The sequence below is a fragment of the Borostomias antarcticus genome, assembly GCF_949987555.1.
Source record: "Borostomias antarcticus genome assembly, chromosome: 1".
Classification (NCBI taxonomy): Eukaryota; Metazoa; Chordata; class Actinopteri; order Stomiiformes; family Stomiidae; genus Borostomias; species Borostomias antarcticus.
This window is the reverse complement of record NC_140234.1, coordinates 25,032,811-25,045,140: the sequence shown is the minus strand read 5'-3', so window position 1 is coordinate 25,045,140 and position 12,330 is coordinate 25,032,811. Positions and strand designations below refer to the sequence as shown.

The following is a 12,330-nucleotide window of genomic DNA, read 5'->3' as shown; positions in this document are numbered from 1 at the left end:
AATGTTTTTACCATGGAGCCGCTGCCACATAGACCTGTAACAGACCCTGCTGGAACACTGTCATTCCCCTCCCCCTCGGCCTGTTTGGGTGTGTGTGTGTGTGAGAGAGAGAGAGAGAGAGAGAGAGAGAGAGAGAGAGACTGAGGAATAGGGTAGGGAGAGAGAGAGCACGAGAGGGGGAGGGAGAGAGGGGGGGGGGGGGAGAGGAGTATGGAAAAGCTGAGAATATTCCATCTGGTAAATTAATGATCTGTGTGTCGTTTCTGTACCCAGGACCTTCTCCTCCACATCAGCGAGGATGGGAGGAGGGGGTGGGGCTTGTCCCTCTGGTCCCTACAGGTGATTGGCTGACACTGACCGATGTCCCTGGCTGACTGACCACAGCTCAGGTGGGCTCCTCTAAGGACACAGGACGGAGATAAACTAGAATCTGTCAAATCCATTGTCTGTACCAAATACAATTCTTCTTTAAAGTGCATGTCACAGTGTCTCAGTACACTTTACAGATATGGTGAATTAAACGCAAGAAGACATTCAAAATACAGGACAGATAAAGAAGTTGTTGATATAATGGATATGAGGAGTATTAGTGTCAATGCTTGATGCGCTTCTTGATTGGACGGCTCACAGGAACATCCAGCCAGTTTACAGCTCAACTTGGCCCCACTGATGGACCAACAGTTACATCATTGGGGGAGTTTGAGTTGAGGACAGAAGCTCTATGCAGACAGACTGCTCTTCTCAGGACAGACAGAACCCTGAGAGACTGTTCCCCTCAGGACAGACAGAACCCTGAGAGACTGTTCTCCTCAGGACAGACAGAACCCTGAGAGACTGTTCCCCTCAGGACAGACAGAACCCTGAGAGACTGTTCCCCTCAGGACAGACAGAACCCTGAGAGACTGTTCTCCTCAGGACAGACAGAACCCTGAGAGACTGTTCCCCTCAGGACAGACAGAACCCTGAGAGACTGTTCCCCTCAGGACAGACAGAACCCTGAGCGACTGTTCTCCTCTGACAGAACCCTGAGAGACTGTTCTCCTCAGGACAGACAGAACCCTGAGAGACTGTTCCCCTCAGGACAGACAGAACCCTTACATACGGTTCTCCTCTGACAGAACCCTGAGAGACTGTTCTCCTCAGGACAGACAGAACCCTGAGAGACTGTTCTCCTCAGATAGAACCCTCACATACTGTTCTCCTCTGACAGAACCCTGAGAGACTGTTCTCCTCAGATAGAACCATGAAAGACTGTTGTCCTCTGACAGAACAATGAAAGACTGTTCTCCTCAGATAAAACCATGAAAGACTGTTCTCCTTGGTACAGACAGGGCCTTGAGAGACAGTTCTCCTCAAACAGAACCCTGACAGACGTTTCTCCTCAGAACAGACAGGGCCCTGAGAGACTGTTCTCCTCAGAACAGAACAGACAGAACCCTGAGAGACTGTTCTCCTCAGAACAGAACAGACAGAACCCTGAGAGACTGTTCTCCTCAGGACAGATAGAACCCTGAGAGACTGTTCTCCTCAGAACACAGGGCCCTGAGACTGTTCTCCTCAGAACAGACAGAACCCTGAGAGACTGTTCTCCTCAGAACAGACTGTTCTCCTCAGAACAGACAGAACCCTGAGAGACTGCTCCCTCAGCCTGACCACATTGCCCTGGCGTAATTGTTTCAGTGTGTGGACTGTGGGTAGCCGGGTAGCAAGGACGGATCACCGAGCCCTGAGGTTGTGAATGTTCAAGAGCAGAGGGGAGAGAGGGAGAAGGGAGGGGGGAGGGAGGGAGAAGGGAGGGAGGAGGGAGGGGGGAGGGAGGGGGGAGAGAGGGAGGAGGGAGGGGGGAGAGAGGGAGGGAGGAGGGGGGGGGTGGGGGAGGATGGGGGTTCGTTTAGGCCCAGCGAGTGAAAGGAAAAATATCGTTTGACTGTTAAGAATGAAAGACCAAACACCAACATTGTGTGGTGAAACCATGGAAAGTAACATGAATGCTGAGATCTGGTGTTTGGAGGGCATTCAAATGTAAACCCAGTTAAAGTGTTAGGTTATGGACTGTATATTATGTCTTAAGTTTGAGTGTTTGTGCTCTGTTTTAAAGCACAATGGAAGTACACAATGGAAAACACTCGTAGAATTTCTTCAATCCCAATGTTAATGTTTTTAAGAGAAGTGTGAAACACTGTCGGGAGAGATGTCATATTCCTATACATGTAAAAGGTAACACAACAATCAGGTTTTTGCAGGTTGTGTCAATTCCTTTAGGCCTATCTATGCAACTGTTTACAGCATACATATCTATAAATATTGTTTTATTTATGTATTATTTTATTTATGAGGATCAATGCAATCAATTTGATTAAGATATTATTTCACAATCGGCTGAAAATAACATTTCAAGACAACAGGACTTGAATGATCTTCCTTTTTAGGGTAGAAAAATGGTTTATGTCACAGTCAAAACAGATGTGTAGAAGTTGTATGGTGCTGGTGTAGCTGGGTTTGAACCCAGGCCTCACTTCAGTCAGCCACAGTCCTGGAGACTCAACATCAGATCAGATCAGATACTGAACCCAGAGGGACACGACGTTTCAGTTGAAAAACACAGAAAGGCTGGAAAGAAAAGAAACTCTAGATACAGAGTCAGACAGAAGACACTAGACAAGGGGAGGAGGGGTAGCAGCATGAAAAGAGGGATATCAGGGACTATATGCATACTATATAGAATACAATAGGATAATATATATATATATATATATATATATATATATATATATGTATATACCTGCATACATTCAGTCAATATAAATATAACTATACACGTAGATAAGTCAAGGAGTACACATACATACATACATACATACATACATACATACATACATACATACATACATACATACATACATACATACATACATACATACATACATACATACATACATGCATACATACATACATACATACACATGCATGCATCCAGGCTGTCTGGGTATATAGTAGTGTACTGTTAACTAATGCATACACCAGTCCTAAATGTTTGCACACTGAACCATTCAAATTTGTACATAGTTGCACTATGAACTTTGACCCCTAGGGGTGACCTTGAAAACACGTGGTGTCAATTAGGGGAACCCTATTTAAGGGGCTGGGGCAGTAACAAACATCACCTGACGAAGACCCACACGGGTCGAAACGTTGTCACCTTTTACCTAATAAATAGCCCTGTGGAGTAGCTGTGTGTGGACCTCAACCTTACTTTATCAGATGTTATTTTGTCCTGCACCAGCATGGTGGATGTGATTGGCTTACATTTTATTATATATCTAGTAATACTCATGTATACATACAGCACCACCTCAATGACATTCGGATCGCTTAACAGGCACTGTTATACTGTCTGATGGCCGCTGGCACAAAGGAACGTCTGAACCGTTCCGTGTTGCACCTGGGTGGGATGAGTCTGTGACTGAAGGTGCTCCCCAACTGCCACAGCTCATCATGGTGGGGATGAGAGGGGTTGTCCAAGATATACTTCAGTTTGTCCCTCATCCTCCTCTCTGCCACAGTCTCCAGACTGTCCAGTTGTTGCCCCATGATGGAGCTGGCCCTCCTCACCAGCCTGTTCAGCTAGTTTGACTCCCCAGACTTGATGCTGCCTCCCCAGCAGGTGACGGCAAAGAACAGTGTGCTGGCTACAACAACAGACTGGTAGAACATCCTCAGTAGCCTGCTACACATGTCGAAGGACCTGAGCCTCTTGAAGAAGAACAGTCTGCTCTGTCCTTTCCTGTAGAGGGCCTCAGTGTTGTCAGTCCAGTCCAGTCTGTTGTTCAGGTGCACTCCCAGGAACTTGTATGAGTCCACCATCTCAACTTCCTCCCCCTGGACGATGATGGGGTTTGAGGGCCTCCTGTTCTTTCTGAAACCACCACCAGTTCCTTGGTCTTGCTGATGTTGAGTTGGAGCCGCTTCTCCTCAGACCATTCAACGAATCTCCTGACCACGTCCCCGTACTCTTCCTCATCTGCGCTGATGCAGCCCACGATTGAGGAGTCGCCAGAGAACTTCTGGAGGTGGCACACTATGGAGTTGTGGCTGAAGTCAGAGGTGTAGAGGGTGAACAGGAACAAGCAATGATAGTTTAGTTCTGTTGAATTCCGCCACCATTTTCATGGCGGTTGGATTTTTTTTTTTATGGCGAAGAAAAATAACTAAACGAAACAATGTTTAATAGGCTTCTGTTGGCTATGATATTGAACCAGGTCCTGAGCATGAAATGTCCTCACCAAAACATTGATTGAAAAAATTGCCTAATATGGAAAGAGCTATTAATTACACTTCCTTCTACTGATACGAGTGTTTGGCGTTGTGGAGAGCTACAGAGTAAATGGTTAAGGGTTCAAATCTCAATCTCATCAACAATGCCAGTGCTTGTTTCTGTTAACTCTGTGTACTGATTCCCTAGTTGATACTGTATGAAGCTACATGTTTTTTGGGGAATGCAGATCAGAAATATGTGAAAGTGGATCCAGCCTAAACCTACAGGTGGACCCATCACATTGGTACTTATAACTGATCCCTGAGGCCAAATTACTGAATGATAATATATGGTTTTGATATTGGGGGATAGGTAGCCTAGACCAGCGGTTAGAGCATCTGACTAGTGAGTGAAAGGCTTTGGGTTCGGGGCTGGGACAGGCCCACCAATGTCCTTGAAACAATTCAGTTTTTTTCAAATCTAACGGTGTTATAACTCATGTCGGTTTAAAACTGAGTTGCTAATTTTGACGAAAGCGCTGCTATTCCCCGTCAAGGGGAGGGGATCCAATTCAGTCATCCTCATTGTCTATCAAGAACCTGATTTTGAGTGATATCAGAAAAAGTCCCTGTGTATTTCTATGGGGAAAAGTATTTTTGCCCCTAAATGCATCACGGGACTTGCAATAACGAGCTTGGCCACTACACCCATGGTGGCTCCACAGCCCAAAGCCCCCGTCTCTACGGTTACTGCATCCTGGGCTTTAGCGCTGCCCAAGACCATTGTGATTGGTTTAAAGCATGGGTTCCCAAACTCATCAATGTGGGCCTCACCCGGGGGACACACCCGCGCCCCCCCAACCCCCAAAATTTGTCAATTTTGCAAGGCAGCATTAGCTAGCCCATAACGTTACACAGCTAAGTTAGCTCGGTGGCACCTGCTGCTACTGTACTTAACGTTATGATGTTTTCGCACAATACATTCATGCCTGCGGGGGAAGGCTCTCTCTGCATTATCCACAAATTTAGTATACATCTCTCCCATTATTTATTGCGATTTTCTGACCTTTAAAATCACGTTTCATTCATAAAAACCATAGACATTTTAAAAATAAAAAACATTTTTTCCTTTTTTTTTCTAACCATCCCTCCGCGCCTCCCCTGAATTTCTTTGGGGCCCCCCAGGGGAAGCACGCCTCACAGTTTGGGAATGCATGGTTTAAAGAAATACAGCGTACCCCCCCCAAACACACACACACACTTCAGAATGATAATGTGTTGATACAGTAACGGGTTCCAGAATGATAATGGCTATAGCATGTACATAGCATACCCATGACCCCCCCCCCCTCCGCCCCCCAACCTTATTTATATCCAAATACATTATCCATCAATATCTTATACTGTTTAGATTGATAGTTCTTGTGTGGTTTGTAAATTGTGTATTGTAGTTATCTGTAGTGAGCACATCTCGGAGTCGGCAGCAACAATTCACTGTGACTGAACACAGTCTGAACACAGTCACGGTCACTCCAGTGGGCTGAGGAGATGGCCATGATGCAGGCACAACCGTCACACCATGTCTGCCTTTACTGTATGATGATGCACATGCAAGAGTGAGTCCAAGAACAGGCTAATTTCAAGTTCAAATTGAAGTAGGTAGGTTTATTTGTAATATGTACGGGGAAGGATCTGTAAAAGTGTTCACACATCAACCATGTTGAGAAATACAGAAAATAAATGCTTGAGTGTCAAAAATAAACAGAAACAAATGTTGTTCTGGGCCAATGGGGTTTGGGCAGAACTCACATCCATGACGTGCCTTGGTTGGAGAGATGTCTGATAGTTATTGCAAGCCATTGCTAAACGTTAGATAAACACATTCGTTATCGCATTTTGCTGCGGTTAGGAAAATAATTGATTCACATTTTTACAGATGCTTTTATTCAAAGCAACAATACAACTGACTTGAGTCTGGCCCAGTCTCAAACCAGACACCTTTCTCTCACTAATCATGTGCTCTAACCACTGGCCCATTACCGCCCCAATATTAAAGCCTATATATTTGCATCCACCCCACATTGAAACTTCCCCTGTCTGTCTTTCCGCCCACCACTCATGAGTTGACCCACCTCTCACATCTCGTTCGGCATTAACTCAGACTATGCATTAAATGTAACTGGGTTGTGAATGGACACATTTGAAATCTAGCTCACTGTAAATTCAAATGTTGTAAACACAAGTCATGTTGGGGAATAATTATAGACCACCAAGACATGACAATGTTGTTTACAGCCATTCTTGGTTATGATTTCTCTCATGCGTGGAGACATTTTTTGCAGCCTACGTGTACTTGTTACCAGTTCTGGTTCACTAGGCCTACTGTACCAGTTCTACACTCAGCTATAAGTCTGGTCTTGCTGCACTGAGAAGCCTTTTCACAAACAGCAGCTCAAAACCATTTTTATATAGTGACCATTGCAGTAAGAATAGAAAAGCCAAAACGTAGCCAAAATGTAGCCTTTTGCAGACGATTATGTTTCTATTTCTTTCCTGGAGGAATCATCACAATGGAAAGTCGACTGTCCTTTTATTGTATTGTCATGGGGCCAAAAATTCCTGGCAACGCTTCTGGCTGTAGTCCTATCAGTGGTGGGGCTTGCTAGCCTCAGCAGGAGGCTGTTACAGCTACACGAACAGGCTAACGTTACAGCAGGAGGCTGTGACGCCTATACATACGGGCTTATGTCTCAAAAAATATAGTTGCAATTATGTTTCTTTGGCCCCACACTAACGACATGTATGCATTTGTTCCCATCATATCACATTCATCTCTCATTTACTCCCGTTCAAGGACAGAAATGTGCATGATCTGCCCAGATCAGTAGGGCCCCCTGGTGGTCGGAGTTGTCGCACGTGCCCCATAGCCGTCATTGTCGGGTAGTTGAGGGTAGACGGGAGCAGGCTGACGGGACGTCTGATACAAACAGCAAGAAGAACTGATTATCTAAACAGAAACCTGTAGGCTAGGAGGCAAGAGGAGGAGGGAGAGAGGAGAGTAGCTAGGAGAGGAAGTGAGGGGCCAGGCGAGGTCACGTCTCCACAGCTGTGAGCTGTCCCGCAGGAAGCTCCTCCGCATGAAGGTGAGGCGTGTGGGGCAGACTGGCCGTGGTGTGGAGGAGACAGCAGCGGGGTCTGCTCTATCCATTTCACTGCTGGAATGTGGCAGCAAATGGAACAAAGTTGGAGGGCGGGGCTGTCGGCAGGAGTGGGAGGTACCAACAGATCAGACACAATCAGACACAACGTTATAGAAAAACCAGATGGAATAAGAGACGAGAGGGGAAGTGTGCGGGGGGGGGTGGAAAGGAGGAGATGAAGGAGAGCGAGGAAAGAGGGGTAGAAAGAAAAAGGGAGAAAGAGAAAGGGAAATATGCAGAAAGAAAGAAGGAAAGGGTGGAGGAAGAAGTACACAAAGAAAAATGAGAGGCAAGGAGGTGAAAGATAGAGAAGAGAATGGGGAGGAGAGAGAGAGAGAGAGAGAGGATGGAGAGAGAGAGGGAGGATGGAGAGACAGCCTGACCACAGTCCCTTTTCCTCACATCTCTGAATGGCTCCAGCCTACAGCTCCTTGGCTTCCCTTCAGTTTCCTGGGTTCTCTAGTTTCTTCACACTCTTTAATCTGAGGTCTCTGTGTTCTTCAGATTCTATGGGTACTCTAGGCTCCCCCAGGGTTCTCCTAGGTTCTTTCTGCTCTCAGGGTTCTCTGGGTTTGAGTCCAGGGTTCTGCGGGTTCTATAGGTTCTCTGAGTTCAGGGTTCTGTTTGTTTTCATTGAGAGTTCATCCAGTGGAGCAGGCCAGGCATTTCCTGTCCAGATGCCTGGAGACAAACAGTGCCCTAGCACACCAGCCTAGAACGGGCAGTACAGATAGGCCTAGCCTGCATAGCACACAACTAGGCCTAGCCTGCATAGAACACAACTAGACATAGCCTGCATAGCACACAACTAGACCTAGCCTGCATAGCACACAACTAGGCCTAGCCTGCATAGCACACAATTAGACCTAGCCTGCATAGCACACAACTAGGCCTAGCCTGCAAAGCACACAACTAGACCTAGCCTTTAAAGCACACAACTAGGCCTAGCCTGCATAGCACACAACTAGACCTAGCCTGCAAAGCACACTATCAGACCTAGCCTGCATAGCACACTAGACCTAGCCTGCATAGCACACTAGACCTAGCCTGCAAAGCACACAACTAGACCTAGCCTGCAAAGCACACAACTAGACCTAGACTGCAAAGCACACAACTAGGCCTAGCCTGCATAGCACACAACCAGACCTAGCCTGCATAGCACACAACCAGACCTAGCCTGCAAAGCACACAACTAGACCTAGCCTGCATAGCACACAACCAGACCTAGCCTGCATAACACACAACCAGACCTAGCCTGCAAAGCACACAACCAGACCTAGCCTGCAAAGCACACAACTAGACCCAGCCTGCATAGCACACAACTAGACACATGCTGACTGTTTCACTGCAGGGCTGTCAAAGGACTGAAGATGCATCATGAGGAATTCAGACTCATCTCAAGTGACAGATAAAGTGTGTGATAAAGACACAGGTAAACTCTAACAAAAGGACACTTAAGAACCATTTGTAATGATAGAAAAAGCCGCTGAAAAAGGTAGAACCCATATCAGTTCTGTTTGTTTGTTTGGAATGGTTCTTTACGACCCGAGAAGGGTTCTATATGGAACCTCATGGACCTGAAAAGGGTTCTACTGTATATAGAACATTTTATATACATACACATACATATCAGATAGTTCTTCTATTATTAAAAAAATGTTCTATTTAACTTTTTAGTGTAAAGACCAGATAAACAGATAAACAGAGCCCCTTGAGGACCTAAAGTAACTTCACAACAACAAGAGGGACAAATAACAGACAAACAGACTGGCAATAGCCAGAACAGTCTGGGGATAGTTTCCATTCTTGTGGACAGAGAGTAATATTCTGTGGTGGAATGGTAGTGGTGTGTGTGTGTGTGTGTGTGTGTGTGTGTGTGTGTGTGTGTGTGTGTGTGTGTGTGTGTGTGTGTGTGTGTGCGTGCGTGTGTGTGGTGGCGGGGGTGGATTGGTAGCAGAGTTATGAAAGCCATACGGCACAAGGGAAAAGCTGAGTCCAGCCCCCCCCCACACACACACACCCCACACACACATCCCCCACACCCCACTCCTCCCCAGTCACTCTCTACCCGCCCCCTCTTCCAAAAACATACAATCCTTTTTCCTTTACGTTTCCCCCTCCTTTCTGCCCTCCCCCTCTTTCTTTCTTTCTTTCGTTCTTTCTTCCCTCCCCTCTCTCTGTCTTTCTGGAGATCAGTCAGAATGCTAGCAGGGCAGAGGTAGAGGAGGACCGTCCACGGAGAGAGCAGCTCAGCCAGGGAGACCAGGAGACCAGTCCTGCTAGGAAGGGAACGGACGGTAGGAGAGTCAGGTAGGGAGGTCAGCTGGACCAGGACTGAGCAGAGGAGCAGGTCAGGGGTCAGACGGAGAAGGACTGAGGGTATAGCAGGGTTGGACGGAGCAGGGTAGAGAATTTTAACCCCCAGATGGTGCCTTGGAGGATGAGCATTATTGGGTTCCTCTGTGTGCTGGCTCTGCTGGTGTGCGTCTGTGGGCCTCTGGGCTGCCAGGGGCAGGGCCAGCAGGGTCGGGGCCAGCAGGGTCAGCAGGGTCGGGGCCAGCAGGGCCAGGGCCGGGGGCAGGCGAGGGAGCAGGCTGGGGGGCAGGAGCCGGAGGAGGAGCTGAGGGAGCAGGACGCGCTGTGCCATGAGAGCGGCTGCTACGTCGTCCACTTCCAGAGGAGAACCTTCCGTGAGTCCTGGAGGAGCTGCAAGGAGAAGGGCGGTAACCTAGCGACGGTGCGGAACGAAGAGGAGGCGGGCGTGGTCCACGAGTTGCTGTCGTCGGTGGAGGGGCGTGGCCCCAGGACCAGGCTCCGCCTCTGGATCGGCCTCCAGCGTCAGCCGCGACAGTGCACCGCCACACGGCCCCTCAGAGGGTTCACCTGGGTGACAGGTGAGCTGGAGAACCCCAACCCTTCCAGAAAAAACGGGTTCCAAAAGGGTTCTCAGGCTGTCTAAGAGGGAGATGAGGAACCTTGTAGTTTCTGGCTAGACATTTTGTTGGTGAAATGGTTCTAGCTAGAAGCAAAGGGGGCTCTAGAATTTTTATCATGAACAACTGAAGAAGCCTTTATGGTTTGAAGTAACATCCAAAGACTTCATGTATAATAATAATTATAATAATGTATAATGAATAGTTTATTTCGATCAGCAGCAAAAAAAAAATCAAACAATCATTTAAGTACTGTACAAGAAAAAAAAAAAAAAAGGTATGGCTGATCGAAAAGGGTTTCGGCTGAAGCAAAGCCAGGGACTTAGAATAAACATTATGTAGCCTATTATATATATCCAAGAGTGTAACCTCATCTCCAACTCTAGACCCAAGAGTCTGTCCACTGTCCTCTGAGCAGCTCTCTGACCTGTCCATTGTCCCCCCCAGGTGAGCAGGAGAGCGATTACACCAACTGGCTGCGTCCTGACCCCCCCGGCAGCTGTGCCGTCCCCCGCTGTGTGGTCATCAGCGTGAACACGGCCGAGACGGCGCGGGAGCAGCAGGACAACTTCCGCTGGCTGGATGGCGCCTGCGCCCTGGCCGTGGACGGCTTCCTGTGTCACCACTCTTACCGGGGCATGTGCCCCCCTCTGGATGCCGAGGGAGGGGGCCCGGCCCTCTACACCACCCCCTTCGGCCTGGTCACCACCCTGCTCACCCATCTCCCCTATGGATCTGTAGCAGCCCTTCCCTGCCCCGCCAGCAGCCCCGGCCCTGCCGACCAGTCGGTGCTGTGTATGGAGAGGGAGGACCAGACGGTGGGCTGGTCCAAGGACGGCCCCCTGTGCTCGGCGGCCCCCCAGGACTTGTGCGAGGACGACAACGGGGGCTGCGAGCACTACTGCCAGAACACCGACGCGCACTTCTACTGCCAGTGTTCCGACGGTTTCAGCCTCGGTGAGGACGGAACTAGCTGCCACCCCGACCACGACCCCACCCCGGAACCCACCCCGGCCCCCCTCCCCTGCTCCGCGGTGGGCTGCGAGTTTGACTGCGAGGAGACCCACCGCGGCTTCCGCTGCACCTGCCCCCACGGCTACCTGCTGGGCCGCGATGGCCGCAGCTGCGTGGATGTGGACGAGTGTCGGCAGCAGCCGTGCCCGCAGCTCTGCGTCAACGCCCCCGGCACCTTCGAGTGCCGCTGCCAGCAAGGCTACGAGCCGGACCAGGACGGGGAGTGTGTGTGCCGCCAGGGGTACCAGCCTAACCGGGAGGGAGACTGTGTGGACATCGACGAGTGCCACAACTCCGCCACCTGCCAGCAGATGTGTCTGAACTACGTGGGCGGGTTCGAGTGCTACTGCAAGGCAGGTTACGAGCTGCAGTCAGACCAGTACTCCTGTAGGCCACTCCCTGAGGAGGACTACGACTCATCCACAGCCCCTTCCACGCCGCTAACCACCGACCTTGACGATGAACCCGGATACGACCCTGACCCCAACGTGGAGTGGCCGACCGACACTCCCAGCCTGGAGCAGATGTCTTGGTCCACACAGCCGTCAGTGGTCCACTATGAGCACTTCACAATACCTGGAGCTGGGGCTGGAGCTGTTGCTACAGCTGGGACTGGAACTGGATATGGTGCTGGGGCAGAGGCCGTGGCCTCGGCTGGTGCCGAGACCAAGGCTGGGGCAGAGGCCGGGGCAGAGGCTGGGACCGGGACAGGGCATCAAGAGAGTTCAGGCAGGAAGAAGCAGGATAAGAGCTGGCTGCTGGTGGCTCTGCTGGTGCCCCTGTGTGTGTTCATCGTGGTGATGCTGGCGCTGGGCATCGTGTACTGTACCAGCTGCGCCGTAGAGCAGAACCAGAGCCTGGCCGACTGCTACCGCTGGGCTCTCCCTGCCTCGCCCGCAGGCAACAGAACCTCCAAGACCGGAGCTTGA

The 12,330-nt window shown here is 49.4% G+C and overlaps 1 protein-coding gene across 1 annotated transcript; it reads left to right on the top strand.

Moving 5' to 3' along the window:
• Nucleotides 1–8,831: 8,831 nt before the first annotated feature.
• cd248b (CD248 molecule, endosialin b) lies at nt 8,832–12,330 on the top strand (the record flags this gene model as incomplete). Its single annotated transcript, XM_084452751.1, is given in 4 exon segments — nt 8,832–8,886; nt 9,964–10,069; nt 10,071–10,348; nt 10,835–12,330. Coding segments are annotated over 4 exon segments (1,935 nt in total).